At 43.6% G+C, this 18,357-nt stretch overlaps 1 protein-coding gene across 1 annotated transcript in view; it reads left to right on the plus strand.

Annotated features, from left to right (window-relative positions):
* The first annotated feature begins 2,912 nt into the window (after positions 1 to 2,912).
* The window catches only part of LOC149283151 (adenylate cyclase type 3-like), a 46,635-nt gene continuing 31,190 nt past the window's right edge, over positions 2,913 to 18,357 (plus strand). Inside the window, exons 1-2 of the mRNA XM_089497924.1 lie at positions 2,913 to 3,587; positions 16,248 to 16,397. Of these exons, the coding sequence (XP_089354050.1) occupies positions 2,913 to 3,587; positions 16,248 to 16,397 (825 nt within the window). The remainder of the gene's footprint in view (positions 3,588 to 16,247; positions 16,398 to 18,357) is intronic.

An 18,357-nucleotide genomic window follows, 5' to 3' on the forward strand; every position in this document is an offset into this window, starting at 1 on the left:
AGCAGATTCAGGACTGTTGGCAGCTATGTAGGCATACTGAATATCCAGTTTTTCTAGATGTTAGGACCCATTAAGACTACGTTTTTTTAAAATTTTCTTTTTTTTTTTATTATCATTATACATACAGTTTACATTTTTTGCATTTTTTCCATAAAAAACGAGCCATGCACATTAGTCCCTCTGTTTTATTGCCCTTAAGTAATAACTTCCTGTGGACGGGTACTCCCAGTGAGACGCGCATGCATCGAAATAGCTAAATATGTGAAGCTGATCATGACACATGAAAGAAAACACTTTCTTCAAGCAGCGGCACAGAAAAAAGGCTGCATCTGTCACAGGAGCCTCCATGACTTTGGGGGCACCTGGAGGCTGCATCTCCCCTTATAGACAGCAGACCCCTGGATTGCGTTACATACTTCCAGCAGGCAATACCTGGTGCCTTTGATTCAATTTATAGTGACGATCGCAGGGTGACAACAGTGAGAGCCCCAGAGCTTTCCACATCCTGGTTTTTACCTTCCTCCTACCGCTCTGACCAATATTATCAGGTCTGATGGCAGGATTGTGTAAATTGGTGTGGCTTTCTGTTATAACTAATTTGCATATGATCTGCATATTGTGTTTTGCATATGGTGTGATACATGCTGGTCATAGCTCACCGCCAGTCCATTGAAAGGGTCTTGGAGGCTGGTGGTGATTGTTTCCTCAACTCAGTCAGTTCCAGGTTTATATCGACGTGAGTCCTGTCTTCTTATTTGCGGCAGAGTTCTTTGATCCGAGATCCAGTGAGTGCTGGTGAAAGAGGGACAACGCGAAGCCTTGTGGATGTTTTGGGTCCTCGGTGTCTGGTCCAGGACTGGGTGCTGTGCACAGGGTGGGCGTGTGAGGTTACACGCATGTCCCTTTTTACGTGTCGTATGTGGATAAGCACCTTTTGCACCTTGGACCCCTCCGTGCACGCTTTATTTTTGTATGTGCTAGCCCCAGCCTTTTGGCTAGGTGTGTGGTGCGTACGGGAAACATTTTTAGCATATCAGCCGTAAGGCTGGGGGGTTTCCTAGGGGGAGCACTCTTGTATGTAGTTCTTGTTTCACACGATAATAATTATAATATCTGTGATAATAGCTTTACAGAGGAGCTGGAGAGAACAGGAAGCGGCTTCCAACTTCCTGCTCGGGCTGACCAATGGGATTCCTACGCCGTCTGCACTCATTGGAAATGGAGAAAAATGAGCATGAAATGCCCCGACTGCCTTCTGTGAGCATCAGTGCTGGGAGAAATAAATCTGAATAACAAAAGCTGAAGATGAAATAAAAAAATATAGATTTTTAATTTTTTTTTTTTAACATGCGTGCTCTGAACCCGGAATAACATGCTTTTCTTTTTTTTTTTAACCTGTGTAATAATACACTAGTGTTTGCGTTCCACACATAATTGCATGGTATCAGTTTCTAAGTGTAACACTTGCAAGGTGGGAGCTCTTCTGGTTGCAGTTCCCTCGTCCTCCTGTAGGTGGCGCACAAACTGTTACAATGTATCTTCACATCACAAGACACTAGAGATTGGAAGGAGGCAGCAGAATAAGGGAGGTGGAGGATGCAGCAGTCACAGCAGCAAAGATGGATGTGATATGGTGGAACCAGAAATCCCTGCAAGGTTGTACGCCGAGAAGGGCTCAGGGGCTGTGATACGTCTTTTTTGGGGGGCTTGGATTTTGTCGAGTGCCTGTGTCTCCCCTACCAGAGGTAACAGAAGCAGATAAGAAAAAAAAAAAGGATTTGCTGAAGACAGCTGGAATCATCTGACAGCTTCCCCCTGCTTCTGCTTTGTGTGAATCCCAGAAAGGTACCGCTATCCTAAATACAGCTCCCTTCCTCAATTCCTTCTCCTAATACGGAGGTGGGTACGAACAAAAAAAATGCTATTTTATTTTTTTTGCTATTTTTTTTTTCTAAACAGCGAAACATTGATCACCACTGTGGCTGAACAAGAAAGCTAGAGCATTCGAGCTAAAAAAATTTTTAAAAAAAAAATGAGCTATGCATTTTCCAAATAATGAATCACATTTTTAAATTTCTTTTCTTTTTTTTATCCAGAGGAAGCATTTTTTGAAAATTTTTTGTATTTTTTTGTACATTTTTTTAAAAACATTTTTCTACACGGTCTCTGCTTGGAATACTTATTAAGAGATATTTATACATATGTGTGATGTGGACACGTGTTGGTTTTTTTTTTTTCATTCGTCCCTTCTGTTGGTTTTTTTTCTTTTTTTTCGCGAGTCGTGCCTGATTGGGGATACAGCATCCAGGCTCTAGGATTACATCCTGTGCTTTGATTAAAAACAACAGATTGCACAAGAAAAACAGAGAGGGGGGAAAAAAAAATCTAAATAATCATATCTTTAACCTGTTGAAAGATTTTCGGAGATAGGCACCTGATACCTCGTATTTAGCGCTGGGGGGGACTCTAAATTTTTATTATATTGCAGAAAAATCCGCACATTCACATACGCATTTTTGCTTGAGAAATTATATTGAGGAGAAAGGGCTTTCGAAGCATCATCCTGGTCAAGAAATGGACTGCCTGCTCTGTGTCACCGACACGTTTCTTTGGGGGGGAAAAAATAAATATATATGGGTAAAAATACCCATAATACATTTCAATTTCAGCCTTAAAAAATAAAAAGATTAGGCGATTGAAACAAGCAATGGAATTTTTGGGGGGGATTCGGCGTCGGTGGATAAAGATAATGCTTCTTCGTCATACGCAAGCCATGTTCTTTTGACTTTGGTGGTGGGCTCCAAAATTTGAGAAGAATTTGAAGACCCGCACCAATCTCTGAATTTTTTGGGCCCTGTTTTCTGATTGGACGGAATATAATCATCCGAGAAAAGCAGAAAGCTTCAGCAGAGATGCCTCGTAACAGGGCCTTTTCGGAGCCGGAGTACTCAGCCGAGTACTCGGCGGACTATTCGGTCAGCCTTCCTTCAGATCCCGAGCATGGGGTCGGTCGGACGCACGAGGTCACGGTGCGGAACTCCGGCTGCTGCCTCTGCTTACCCCGTTTCATGCGGCTCACCTTCGCCCCCGAGTCCTTGGAGAACCTATACCAGACTTATTTCCGTAGGCAACGCCACGAGACGCTGCTGGTTTTGGTGGTCTTCGCCGCCCTCTTCGACTGCTACGTCATTGTCATGTGTGCCGTGGTCTACACCCATGACAAGTTGGCTTCTACCTTGGTGGCCGCGGTAGGCTTGCTGGCCCACCTCTTGCTCTTTGTCCTATGCAAGTTCGGCCTCTTGCCCGACCGCATCTCCCGTAAGTTCGTCCCGTACATCCTGTGGATATTGATCGCCGCTCAGATCTTCTCCTACCTGGGCCTCAACTTTGCCCATTTCCACGAGGCGAGCGACACGGTCGGCTGGCAGGCCTTTTTCGTGTTCTCGTTCTTCATCACCCTACCGTTGCGTCTCACCCCCATCGTCCTGATCACCTCCGTGTCCTGCGGGATTCATACCTTGGTACTCGGGGTAACAATCGCCCAACAGCAGCAGGGTTCCATCAACGGCAACGCTTTACTCCGTCAGGTGAGTTCCCGTGTTACTATGTAACCAAAATCTGCGTTAGTTTTATTGTTAATTTTGTGGATTTCGATTTTATTGCCGTTTTTGTGTTTTCCTGTAACAGCGCTACAGAGCCTGCTGGCGCTCTATTAATATAAAGTAATGTAATGTGACATTGCAATGAAACCTAAAGCAGATCAGTCATTTTATTCGCATAAAACGGACGCAGAAATGTTCAGTTTCTGTGGCAACAACCAATCAAAACCTGCTTCTGCGTCACGTGGGAATTGGATGTTCCCGGACATAATTCTGAACGAGGCAAAATGTTACTGGGTGATTATATAAAAGCCCCATACTTTTGGGCCTACCTGCCGAGTTACCGGAGGAGAGGCCTCTTGTGGCACTCCGGCAATCAAAGGCTGGATAAGGATGATGGGAGTTAAAGGCTCCCCAAGGCCCGATTGTGTATTAAATATATCAGGACACAGCCTGAGACACCGCAGATTGAAAGACCAGCTGCTGGCTGAGGATACTGAGAGTTGCAGCTTCCAGATGGCCTGTGGGGGGGGCCTCACTAAAATAACATCGAAATTCTCCGATAATAAATGAAACGTTTCAATTAACTGGTGATTAACGACCACCGACATTATTATTAATGTTCCCACAACAATTTTGTTGAAAAAAAGGTGGAAACCATGAAGACTTCTCATTGCATTAATTGGGCTGCGGTTTCCATACCTCCCAAGTGTCCCTGTTTAGTTTGTCCCTCTCTCCTCCCCTGATGCCCCTCTCTCTTCCGCCGTTGCCCCTCTTTTCTAGGAGGTCGGAATGTTTGCTGGGTATGAGGGTATCGCAGGGTTCTACAGCCATAAAAGCCCAGATAATGTGTATAGAAACAGTAAGGAATGGGTTAATAAATACCCCAATGGGGCACAAATTCATACAAAAAGTCTGATAACTGATTATCTGGTTACTTCGACCAAAATATCCCGGTTATGAAATGTATGTTTGCGGCCTCTGGTAATTTTCCCGTGTTTGCTGTGAATCATCGGGCCGGTGTGGGAGTCTTGGATGTAATGGAAAGCCATTTTTGATGAGGGCGAGTACCTGGAGCGTACAGATCAGCCGCACTGAATCAGCCATCACAAGGTCTGTTCTGTTGTTTGATCGTCACCATGGCCAGCGGGATAAAAGTTCTTTGGGATGCGGGCCAGGAGCTGTGCTCTGTATCTGACCATGGTAGCCCTCAACTATTAAATGGAGCAGCAACTAAGGCTGGAGAGTAAAGCTTTACATGTAATGTAATGGAGTTTTACTTTACTGAGAGGGTGGTAGATAAATGGAACAGCCTCCCAGCAGAAGTTGTAGAGGGTAATACAGTGAGGGTATTAAACACGCATGGGATAGACATACGACTCCTGAATCTAAGACGAGACCAACGACTGATTAAGGTTTGAGTCTTTACAGCAGGAGAAACGGGTGATGGGGGCCGAATGGGGCTGATTTGCCGGCAGGTTCTATGTATCTATATTACTCGTCTTCTTATGGCTTTTATTGATGTAGTTCAGTGAAGATTTGAGCGCCGCGCATGCCTTGCACCCCCTCCGCAGATAATATTTGGATTTTTTGATCTCGAGTGTTTCCTGTTGGCGGATCTGATCTCCAATATTAGTTTCTGAGACTAAACAAAACTTTTTTACTCTACGTTATTGCAACAGATTTCTGCAGAAACGGTTCCTGACAACGAGGTTCACGATTCGACTTAAACGCACGGAAATTGTAGACAAAATATGACTAATTTTTATGTTATTGGGTTGGCAACAGTTCGAAATACACAGAAAAGTTTTTTTCCCTGTGGTTTGTAAGTTTGGGTTTTATCAGTTAATAAATCTCTCCTGTATGGCAAAGCGGGAACCCTGCAACCCTCCTCCCGGGCAGGTAGACTCTCCTCATACCCCCCAACACCTCCCTCTACTGCAGGCATACTCACTCTACTCCCCACCCCATTATAGGACACAGCCCTAGAATCAGGACTCTCTTATGTGAATCAGGACAGTTGTGAGCCGTGATGTAACATGGGGGGGCTGTCCAGTTGGGGTTTTCAACCTCCGCGGGCCTTGCAAACGGATGACAGCATCCGGTCCTGGCACCAGGATATGATGTCATTTCCCAGCGCTGAGGCAAAACAGGGCGCGAGGACTGCATGGGAGCAGAAAACTGTCACCGGCCTACCCCGTCCTGAGCCAACAAAACTAAGTGTGTGTAAATTAGTATGTGTGTGTGTAAGTATGTGTGTGTAAGGATGTTAGTATGTGTGTGTGTAAGAATGTTAGTATGTGCGTGTGTGTAAGAATGTTAGTATGTGCGCGTATGTTACAATGTGTGTGTGTAAGAATGTTAATATGTATGTGTGTGTAATAATGTAGTATGTGTGTGTGTGTAAGAATGTTAGTGTGTGTGTGTAAGAATGTTAGTATGTATTTGTGTGTAAGAATGTTAGTGTGTGTGTAAGAATGTTAGTGTGTGTGCGCGTATGTTACAATGTGTGTGTAAGAATGTTAGTGTGTATGTATTTTTCCGTACGTATGTGTGTGTAAGTATGTTACTGTATGTGCGTGTAAGGTTTCAGGCGGGGTGGCCTGGGGACAGGAGGGCAATTGCGGCTGCATAAAGGGCTCTGAGTAAGGTAAGGATGTCAGGTGGGAAATGTGATAGGTGTGATGTGTGATGGATAGGTGTGATGATATATGATGTGCGAAGGGACTGATGTGGGATATATGATAGGTGTGTGGTCTGATATGTGATTGATATGAGAGAGTGATGTGTGACGGATGTGAGGCAGTATCGTGATCACCATGATTGTTAGGTGTGATGTGAGTGAGTTTTTGATTTAGACGGGGGCCGAATGGGGCCAATTATTCTTAATACTGTCATTATTTACCTTTCCAGTAAAGTTATGTATTTGACTCGCGATGCTGTCATCACCGTCAGGTTAATGATATTTTGGATCTGTGTTTGTGGCACAATAACAAGTGGTAAATGGCCGTGTTTGATGGTACGGTGTGACTAATTAGCCTGAAGACGCCCCCGAGAGACCACTTAGCGAATCTCCCAGCTGGGGCACATGAAGCCTGCGCGGTCACTATGGTGCGCTCAGTCTGCGAGGCGAAGAAACACGACGGGAATTAATAGAGAAACACGTATGGATATGCAATAGCACGTGTGCGCATACCTCCCAACTGTCCCAATTTTCCCAGGACAGTCCTGATTAGGACGCAGGAAAAGTTGGGAGTGTGTCAGTACCGACACTGCTAGTTTAGGGATAAGAGGATGTCTTCAAAAACTGTCAAGGAATACAGAAAATGGGTACGTTTAGGTGGAATTAGAGTCATTATAGCTCCGAGGTTTCAAGACGTCAGAGGTTATTATTTAGGCCATCTGAACAAGAGACCTCCGAGGTCTTTAACGCTACTTCTACGGTATGAAGGCTGGTCCACTAAAAGGTACCACAGACTTAATAACATTAAAATTGACAGTATACAGTTTGGCAAAGCCCAAATAATCGCACATATATGTTTATTTCAGCGCCATGCCAACGTTTCACCCCAACGGGCTTCATCAGGGTTACAAATCAAAAATGCAAGCAGGAGATATAGAGGCGCTCGTTCTTCCGCACACCTTCAATATGTTATTCGATTATTGCCAACTGTCCTGATTTTAAACCTACCAAAACTAATTGTGGCCATTTTGCATATACAATGTGGGGGTCATGTGAGGTCGCGCATGTCACGCCCCTCCCCCGCTCATAATACCATCACCACATTCCATCCCAATTAACCGCGTCGGAATGTTGACGAATTCTTCTATTCATCTACATTTCATTATATGATATTAAGCTTATTTGAGAATGGCCATCCTTGACCCTTTGTCGTATGTGATGCCCTGTCCACCCGTTGTACAGCGCTGCGGAATAGGATGGTGCTTTATAACCTTTACAGGAGGCAGCGGTAACAATCCAGGGAAAGTCCTGGGAAAGAGGAACGGTCCCTGCCGGCATCTAAACCCATTCATTAAATTCCCTATTGTTAATCAAAAGGGTTGGGATTGGTGGCAGTCCGTGGCAGAGCTAGCATTATCGTATCAATTTTCCGTCCTAAAGTTCTCTCCCTTCTCCTCCCTCCACCCTTTACAAAGGCTGCCTGAACCAATCAGCAGCAGTCAGCAACATGGGAGAGAGAACTTTCATTTGGGGGGGAGGTGGCACAGCGGATTTTGGACGTTAAGTACCATTAAGCCACCAACCTTTTACGATTGAAGCTGCAATTCGATGTTACTATGGTTACGCTGTGTCCGCGGAGTGCGTATACCTACACATGTAGTGTCTGAATTACCTTTTTTTTTGGTGAAAAATTAAAAATTAAATAGGTGCCAGCACTGCAAAGGGTTTTTAACACTTCAGGGGTTAATTGTCTTTTGGGCTTCATACTAGCCAGTTTCTTTCAATCTTCATTGGCGGAAAACACATGAAAAGAATTTTATTGCTCAACTTGCAAAAATGTTGCAAAATGAAACAGTTCAATCTTCATTGGTGAATTCAAATGATTGACAGCAGGAGAAGCCATCCATTCTATAAACGTTATTATTTAAAGCTGAAAGGGGAATACGTTTATGCGACAGAAGCAAAGTATGTGCTTATACATATATATCATTATCATTGAGACGGTGGTAGATAAGTGGAGCAGTCTCCCAGCAGAAGTGGTAGATGGTAATACAATGAGGGTATTAAACATGCATGGGATAGACATACGGCTCCTGAATGTAAGACGAGCCCAACAACTGATTAAGGTTTGAGTCTTTAAGATCTAGACGGGCCGAATAGGGGCCAACAGTAATAAGTAATAAGATGGTCGCACTCACTGGAGCTTAAAGGGTTACTGTCACCTTCACAGCCTTTGGTAAAAATAAATTTTATTAAAAATAACTTTAGATTGTGTTTTTTTTGTTTGTTAAAAGTTTACAAAGAGCCAACTAAGAACTTAACAATGGGGTAGAGGGGGAAACAATTCCATGGGGAGGATTAAAGTCCCATGGAGAAAAAAAATCGCTTTGACAAAAACTTGTTTTTATCTCATTTTACCCCGATAAACCCCCTTTATCTGAAGATCTGGAGCCGCCGTTGCTGTCAGTCATGTGATATTTTGGGTGACTTTCCTGGCTCAAACACCACACCGAGCTGATGCTTTATGGCAATGCTAATGAAGTCCGTTCCTCCATAGACTTATATTAGTCAAAGAGTCCGACTCAGTTATTAAGACTGAGTAATTCTATAGTTTCCCACAGACAGTATGATAAGGAGTTGGGGTGTTTGTCTAGTAGGGGTCAGATAACAGAGCGAGAGCTTGCATATATTGTATTTATACGCATCTATGTATCTATGTGATTATTAGATTTGTTTTATTTGTATACATGTTACTCCCGAGACGGCGTTCCAGCGCTCACGCGGCTTCTCGTTGGCTTTAATAATAATAAATAATAAATACAGTCTCTGCGGGGAAACGGATTGTAATCGCACTGCTTACGTTTACGTTTCACTTTTTCTTCCCATCGTGTCAATATTCCCATAAGCAGCTTGGGACACGCGATTGGTCGGGGATAAGAATAGGGAAGATTACATTTATTTTATATGAAGTCATCCAGCTGCCGGATGACTTACTAAACACTCACTATTGGAAATCCGGTATGGCGGAATTCCCTGGGAGAAGATGCCCCACGATGACAATAAGACTATTTGGGAGGATAATGATGTCATCAATAACTTTTGGGTTTCCTGTCATAATGGGAATTGGGGTTAAAAATGAGATTATATGTAGGGAGTTTAATCCGGATCATTATTCTAAACGTAACTTTTTTTTGGTTTAACAATATTTCTAGGAATTATTTCATTTCGTGGAGATTACTGAATCTTTGTTATTGAAAGTTAACAATTTTGTAACTAAATACAGCATTAGAAACATAATTTAAAATTTTGTGGGGAAACGCTTAATTGCCACGTGACACAAACGGACGCACTGATAGGCTGTTGTCATAAACTTTTCTTCCAGGGATCCCCAAAGCAAACCCAGTGCATGTTTTACCATTTAACAGGTAGGTATGGTCCGGCTGGGTGTGTTGGGAGTTATCTTCTATTTGGCATTAGACACAATGGGCAGCAGGTTTGGAGAAATTCTAGTAGCCCCCTGAGGGCAGGACTGGAAGAACGTAATAATCATGCACACAGAAAAAGAAACCCCAGCACTTCACCAGAAAGAGACTTGTGAGGCTTCAGTTTTGTAATGTTTGTCCTTGGAATTGTCCCTCGATCCCTCTAAGTGTAAATCCAATTAAAAAGAGCTTGACATTTTTACTTTAAATGGCATTAAATGTTAGACATTCAGATTTGTACAAATTTTTATCTCAACATTTTTTTTATTTTAATTTAAAAAAAAATTTATTTTATTAAATCCATTAATTCGAACAAATGTCCAAAAATCAAGAGGCAGCCCCACCCAAAAAAACAAACAAAACAATTTCTGAATTTTCATTTGAAATTATTTTTTATACCTGCTAGAGAGAGAGTGAAAGAGAGAGGGAGGGAGAAAAAAAAGAACAAATTTAATTTCCGAATAAAAAAAATGCTGTCCAAACCCAAAGGGCCAGAAACTTAATTTCTAAAAACAAATGGGCCAAAAATGTTATGGAAAATTCATCCGAATCGGTTATTTTTGTTTTTTTTATTTTTTGAAGCAGCCAGTCAGGACTGTCACGTGAAAACTAGGACTGTTGGGAAGTACAATATTATACCATATCACTGATGAGATTCTCAGACCGGATCAAGCCTATAAAATAATTACTCGAGGGCCACATCACACGCAAAGCCTTCCAGGGGCCGGAAAATGCTCTGGAACGACATGTATTTTGAAACAGGGTGGCCCTGGGAACCACAGAGTGTCAGAGAACCGGGGGTATCTTCCAAGCAGGAGCCTCCCGAGGCCTGCCTTTCATCCTTTCCTTTTTTTCTTATCCAGCACGTTCTGGGTGTCTCTTCACATCATTTTTAGAACATTAGTCGTCATGGAAACATAGTGCAGCCATTAACGAGAGCCTTCAATGAGATTTTCTTTCCCGTCTGGGTTTCAAAATAAATGAAATATTTTATTTGTGAGAATTTTTACATCATTAAAAAAAAAAAAAACACATAATTTTCCCGATTCACAGCAAACGGAATCGGTAACGACAGATTTTGTAGTTTCTGTGCAATAAAAACAGTCCTTTAACCCTTTGAGTTCAGTGTCAACACATCGAAGAGACTCTGCTTTGGTTACCAGGAAATGATCATCTGTTTTTACATTGAACTTGTTCAGCTAGTCCCTCGAGAGGGTGGTAGATAAGTGGAACAGTCTCTCAGCAGAAGTGGTTGAGGCTAAGGCAGCAATTTGTTCTTACAAAAGGGACCAATAAACTTTTGTGATTACAACTGCTTTCAGTCAGGACAGTGAGTTTGGCAGACCTGTGGACATGTATGTATATTTATTATATATATATACATAGTGGCAAGAAAAAGTAGGGGAACCCTTTGGAATTACCAACAGTTATGTATTGTCTCTGTTTTAACGAATAATACACATTATTGTATAGTTTTTGTCCATATTGAATACATCGTTCAACCATTCTCTGTGTGGGTTGGAAAAACGATGTGAACCCCCCGGATTAATGACTTCAACAAAAGCTAATTGGAGTCAGGAGTTGGCAAACCTGGAGTCCAATCAATGAATCGGAGGTGAGTTTTAGAGCTACTTTGACACGAAGAAAAATACTCTGAAGACATACAAGACCTAGAATTGTTGATTTGCATAAAACTGGAAAAAGTTACAAAGTTATCTGCGAGAGTTTCCATATTCATCCGTCCGCAGTTACACAAATTGTGTATAAACGGAGATGATTTAGTATTCTGGCTGCTCTCCCTAGAAGTGGGCGCCCGGCCAAGATGACTCCAAGGGCACAACGAAGAATATGCTTAATGACGTAAAAAAAGAATCCTAGAGTGACAGCTAAAGGCTCGAAGGAATCACTGGATCCGGTTAACATCTCTGTTCATGAATCTACCGTACGCAAAACATTAAACAGGCACGGAGTCCATGGCAGGAACCCATGGGGGAAGCCGCTGCTCTCCAATTTAACAACGCTGTTTGCCTGAAGTTTGCCAGAGAGCACCTTGACTTTCCTCAACGCTATTGGGAAAATGCTTTGTCCGGGAAGAACATGCAGCACTAAGTATGGTGTAAAAAGGCCACCGTATTCCAACATGAAATCATCCTAACAGTGATTCACAGTGAGGGAGCATCATGATTTGGGGATGCTTTTCTGCCTCAGAACCTAGACAGATTCCCATCATCAAGGGGGCAATTAATTCCCAAGTGTATCGAGGTGTCATACAGGATAATGTCAGAGCTGCCGTCCGCCAGCAGCAGGATGATGGGTAATGCAGCAGGATGATGACCCTAAACATCAAAGTAAATCTACTACAGAATGGCTTAGAAAATCCGCCTTTTGGAGTCAGAGCCCAGACCCTGACTCATTAGAGATGCTGTGGAATGACCGTTCCCACCAGACACCCAGCGAACGCGGCTGAGCTTTAACAGATCTGTAAGGAAGAACGGTCTAAAATTCCTCCGAAACGTTTAGCGGGTCTGATCCGGAAACGCTTGTTTGAGGTTATTTTCTATTTTCTATCTGTGTCAGCATATCCGCAGACATAACCTGCGGGAACTTTCCACTTTTCCAAAATGGCGGCGCTTCCGGTGATGTTCACTCCACCGATCATCTAATTGGGGGAGAGGCCGTCACCGGAAACACCACCATTTTGGCGGAAGTTCACACTATCTCCGCAGAGATGCTGACGAAGATAAAAGATAAATGAGAGAGGATAAAAAAGACAGAAGGTAGAAGAGAGAAGACAAAGAACAAGAAGATGCTGAGCCCCTAGCACACAAAGGGTTAAAGACACCTGGCTTTACCGATGTCTGTGTTAAAGTGACCGGTCATTCAGGCTTTGGATGATTCCGTAATCATCCATCTTCACAAGATCTTCCCCTTCATGTTGGTCACCAAACCAGATAATGTGTAGCATAACAGAGCATGAAAAATCGCGAGTCTGTGGAGCTACGCGGCACACCCTGCAGCTTCACGCCCTTAAAACCTCCAGAAATAAGCAGAACAAACGCATTTTCCACAAATCTGTCGAGTTCTTAAAGGGAAGACAGAGGTCATTGTGTCCCGTTTGTTTTATTTAAGCAAAAAGCAGGCGTTAAGATTAATTTTCTGTTCTTGCTGCTGGAATTTAGCAGATAAAGCATCTTCTGTGCTTCTATTTCTGGCATCACGGAGACCTCAGTGTCCCCGGTTAGAAAAATGTAGTCCTAAAATTGTTGAGTTGTACGGTATGGGTCTATCACACCTCTGTGATGCTTCCTGTTGGAAATTATCTCCATGCAAAAGGGAGAGCAGAAATCTTAAACAGAAGAGTGTTTGAGGTCTAGCAGATAACGTTCGGGCCGGGTCAAGTTGGCAGTGAATCCTACTGTTGATGTGACCACATTTCAAGCCAACTGGCTATATCCCAGCTTGAGCGGCAATTCGTGCTGAGCCTCAACAAAGAGAATGACAATCTGTTGGGTCATAGAACATCAAGTTGGGGCCAGTCGGTAGTTGAGTTGTACATGGGTCCAACTGCATAAGATCCTTGGGTCAAATGGTCAATAAATTGGAATGGCTAACACAACATCAACTCAACTATTGAGTGAAACATGGCAGCAACTCAACATAACCATGTGTAGGAATTTCCTAGGATAGGATACCTGGAACTCTCACTGTCACCAAATTCCTTTCCCCTTCCCGGACAAAGTTGAAACTGATCCTGAGACCCAAGGAAAGCACGGAGACTCCAGGTCAAACTCAACTTTTCCAGTAGCACTAGACTCACCATTGTTTCTGACACGACCTTTACCTTTACTTGTTTAGTGGTGGAGCTTGTCTTACAAATCGTACTTTGGGGAGAAGTACTTCCCCTCGATAAACTGTAGTAAGAAGTAAGGCAAAAAACCCATAACATTTCACGAGTGTCTAATGGGCCTCCGGCTTCCTTTTACTCTCCAACCTCTTTAAAATCTCTCCGTCCCTGGCGGACATTAACCATTTTCCCAAAGAGAATTTTTTTCTCACCGTGCAATAAATAAATAAATAATGAAATTAGATGTGACAAATATGAACCGTTAATTCTCATGGGATGGGTCCAATCCAAATGTACGTGTTTTATGAAACAAAACAGACGCGGTATTGTGAGAGCGTTGGCCGGCAGCGGCCGGCGGGATCAGGAGCTCTCTCTCTCTTTCCACTAATCTAAGTGCCTGTTTGAAGTGTTAGAAGGAACAGGTGGACGTTTCCATTAAGATGTCACTGTGAATTCTATTCCCCGGAGGGAAATCATACATTAATCAGTCGTGTGAATAACGTGAATCCTGTATACGGAGCTGCTGCTGAGTAATTCTATATTTATATATGCGGTAACTTTCGAGGATTCGCGTTCTTTCCAGTTTGTGACGGCCAACAACTTGTTGAGCTGTTAAGTGTAACTGACCTTCAATTGATCTGCTGTTATTAATGAGGGTAACTCGGCTCACACGATCCAGGGAAGAATAAGGGATCTTCAGGAAAGACTGAGGGATCTCGATGTGTCCGGCTTGGAGGGAGAGAAGAGAGGGGGGGGGGGAGAGACATTTAAATATAAAGGGATTTAATAAAATACAGGAGGGAAGTTTATTTTTAAAGGAGGAGAAATGTTACAACAAGAGACCAGAATCTGAAAGTCAGAGGCTTAGGTGGAATGGAATGAAGTTTTACTTTACTGAGAGGGTGGTAGATACAAGGAACAGCTTCCCAGTAGAAGTGGTAGAGGCTAATCCAGTGAGGGTATTAAACATGCATGGGATAGGCATACGGCTCCTAAATCTAAGACGAGACCAACGACTGATTAAGGTTTGAGTCTTTACAGCAGGAGAAATGGGCGACTAGACAGGGGCCGGATGGGGCCGATCTGCCGGCAGATTCTGAGCTTCTATATCTCGTGCCGGGCGAGTATTTTATTAGCTATTTTGGTCCCATCAGACCTTGACTCTGGTTTTTGGCACTGTGCATTTCACGTGTAAAAATAGAGCGCTATTTTTGGATCCTTAGTGTTACATACACATCCAAATACTTTCTTCGCTAACGCGTGTGATGTGGAAAAACTTATTATGGAAAAAAACAATATTTTGTAACAGATGTGTTCCAGAATAATATCGAAATCTTTTTGTTTTGGCTTTCCACTTCCTACATGACTTGTTCTGCAGTGTAATGCGTGTTTGTATCTGTAATGTAAATATTTAAGAAATAAGGACAATCTTTTTTGCGGGTTGGGGAGGTTGGACCGTTTCCATTTGGCTAAATACGTCTCCTATCCAAACCTAAAGATAACTGCTGCGGTCTGCGGAACGTCCTACACAAATATTTCATGGAGCATTTTAGTGCCCAATATTTTAAGGCTGGTGGCCCCCGGAGGCCGGGCTAATTTTTTTTTATAGTTATATTTAGGTCACAAGCTTATAACATATTACCTTAACCTCTTCACGACCAAAGACGTAGGGGATACGTCACAAAAATCTGGTCCTAGAGGACCAAGGACGTGTCCCCTACGTCACGGACATTTTGCATTAGCAGGGCTAAATCCCTGCCAGCGAACGGGAAATCAAATGACAGCCTGGTCTCCCCTCTGACACGTGGCGCTCTAACTGAGGACCGTTACATTCATGCCCGATTTAAATGCCCGAACGGAAAGTCACATACGTACACACAAGTTTGGCACTAAGTGGTTTCTACAGGTCTCTTGTTGGCTACATTTTGTATTTTTTTAAAAATCTATCCTTTGCAATGAAGGAATACAAAGTCGATTCTTTGAAGTACGCAAAGGAATCTTACTTTTTTCTTTCAGCCATTTATGGGCACATCAGACGTGCAAAGGGTTTACGGCTGAGTGAGACATTTAAAAAAAAAAAAGAGTTTATGTACTTGATACAAATCAACCCGCGCAGGAAAGTAAGGAGTGTTCCTACAACGCGATCAAATCTGCTTTCAATGAACTTTTCTCCATGCAACAAAGTACTAGCTCCCTGACTACCAAAGCCAAGGCTATATTTAATCAGTCATTGGTCTCAGATTCAGGAGTCATATCCCGATCCCATGCATGTTTAAATTCCCTCACTGTATTAGCCTCTACCACTTCTGCTGGGAAGCTGTTCCACTCAACCCTCTCAGTAAAGTAAAACTTCCTTACATTCCATCTAAGCCTCTGACCTTCTAGTAATATATATATATGCACTGACACCCATATTTACACCGTCTCACACACTCTCACACAGGTACATAAAAATCTTTTTCCCTCTCTCTCTTTCCCTATCTAACTCCCGTACTCTCTCCTTCCATCCACTATCACTGCCCTCACCTCCCTACCCTCCCAGAGCCCTCTTTGTAGAGGCATAACAGTGAGGCATAACAGAGTAATTTTCAGATGGTTTTGCTCTAATTTTACCCCTTTTACTTTTCTTCTCGCTTTAGGTTTTATCCAACATCGCTATTTACCTGTGCACGATCACCGTGGGGATTATGTCGTACTACATGGCGGACAGGAAGCATCGGAAAGCCTTTCTGGAGGCTCGGCAATCTCTGGAGGTTAAACTCAATCTAGAAGAACAAAGCCAGCAACAGGTTGGAGACCCTTCTCATTAATATGTAATGATTCATAGCTGATAGCTCTCCCTTTTCTGGGGGAGTGGTTTCATGGAAGGTGCGGGGCTACTTGTGTGTGTAGGTGGGGCTAGCTACGTGTGAGGCAGAGCTAGTTATGCATAAGGCGGGGCTATCTCCAGGCAGCCTTTACTGGGATAGGAAGTTAGCAGGGAGTAGGAGGGGAGTGGGCAGGGAGTAGGAGGGGAGTGGGCAGGGAGTGGGCGTGACCCAACGGCACACCCCTGCTGGAAGACCCATAGAAGCAGCACTTCATTTGAGACTCTGGGTCAAATCAGAAGGGTTCTCAGTGAACCTTCCATGCAATGAACACTCCCAAGTGTCCCTGTTTGGCTGTTTAGGTTGTGCAGTTTTGCTTTGGGTTCCAAATCCACATCCCTCTTTTTTTCTACAGCTCTGAAATTATACAAGAGACCTCTGAGGTCCTGAAAGTTCTTGTGACGCTCCACTTTTGAACAAACCAAAAAAAAAGACGGCGAAGTGTGTGTGTGTGTGGGGGGTGCAGATATGGGAGGGGTTATCATTCAGACACACCCAGAAGTAGGAGTGTCAAGCCCACCCACTGGCCCAGTAATATAGTCATTCAAACCCATTTGGCGGAGTAACGGCATTCATGTAGGATACCGCATAGCTGGTGGATCCCGCTAATGACAGAATGTTTGTGCTGATTGGACCATTCCATTGGTTGCTATGGTGACAAGACCACTTTAAAAACTTTTGGAATAGCTTTTTAGTCTCCAGCCGTTGAGCACCCAGCTGCCTCCAAAGGTATCCCTCTCTCTCTGGAATGGGCATTAAACACCCCCCAGCACTGATAAATACCCAGTGATACTCCCAGGAGCCCTGAAACCCCCTAAGCATGCAGCATGCGTGATGCAGTTGTATCCATGTTGTTTATTATTTATAGTGTAATTGGTGTCTCTGTCTGTCGTGGTGCCTCACAGAGTGTCTCTCACAGCTGCCGAATGTCAGAGTTACTAAGGAAAGAGATTCCCGGCTTATCAGTGCGTGTAACACGGTTACCAGATAAGGCACGCACACGTCTGTAAATACACGTTAAGCAGCCAGCGCCACTTACCCCGGGACTGACTGTTCTGTAGGGGCAGGGGCACATTTATCGAATAAACGACAATAGGTGGCTAGGGGCCGATATGTGGACGGCGCATCATATTTCCCAAGTTCTACATCTTGCAGACTAAATGTCTCCGCATCAGCTCCACGCTGGGGTACCTTAACGCACATGACCCCACCGGGCACCTCCGATACGGGACCCTCGGAGCCATGCACCGGCTCCAATCCCGTTCCCTAAATGAATAGTCTCTCTGGTCCTTCGCATGTTGTAAGGTACGGCGCCTGTCACTATGATCACTGGTGTATTCTGACCTAAGCACATGAGGCCTAGGGTAACAGGGCCAGATGGAGGGTAGCATCCGCAAGGCTCCCTTGGTGTGCGGAGAGCTGGCATATGACCTCCGAGATGGCCCCCTTGGACAATTTCCAACATAAGCACACTGCTGGTTATGATGGGAAATGACGTGGCGCTGTAAGAAAGGGTTAAACACAGACATGGGACCATTTCTAACCGAACAGCTTACCTGTTACATTGTTACATGACGGTGTGTACATAACGTAATGTGATACTGTTTTATGAGTTACCCGGAGACAGACTGATAGTATACACGGTGCTTATACAAGGCAGCATCGTAGGCTTTATGATACGCTCTACTTCCTAATACAATGTTTTGTTTTGGTAATCTGTGCCACGTGTTTCATTCTACTCATCCGTCTGGTTCCCATGCCTTCCACGTGGCTTCTGTTTGCCTATACTTGGCCTTTGCACCTTTTTGTTGAAACCTCGCATAAAAAAGGCAGCGGTTACGCTACGTGTTTTCACTCCGTGTTAAAGGAACATTATACATGC

The sequence above is a fragment of the Sceloporus occidentalis genome, unplaced genomic scaffold (assembly GCF_023333645.1).
Source record: "Sceloporus occidentalis isolate IW3139 unplaced genomic scaffold, rSceOcc1.0.p SCAF_111, whole genome shotgun sequence".
Lineage (NCBI taxonomy): Eukaryota > Metazoa > Chordata > Lepidosauria > Squamata > Phrynosomatidae > Sceloporus > Sceloporus occidentalis.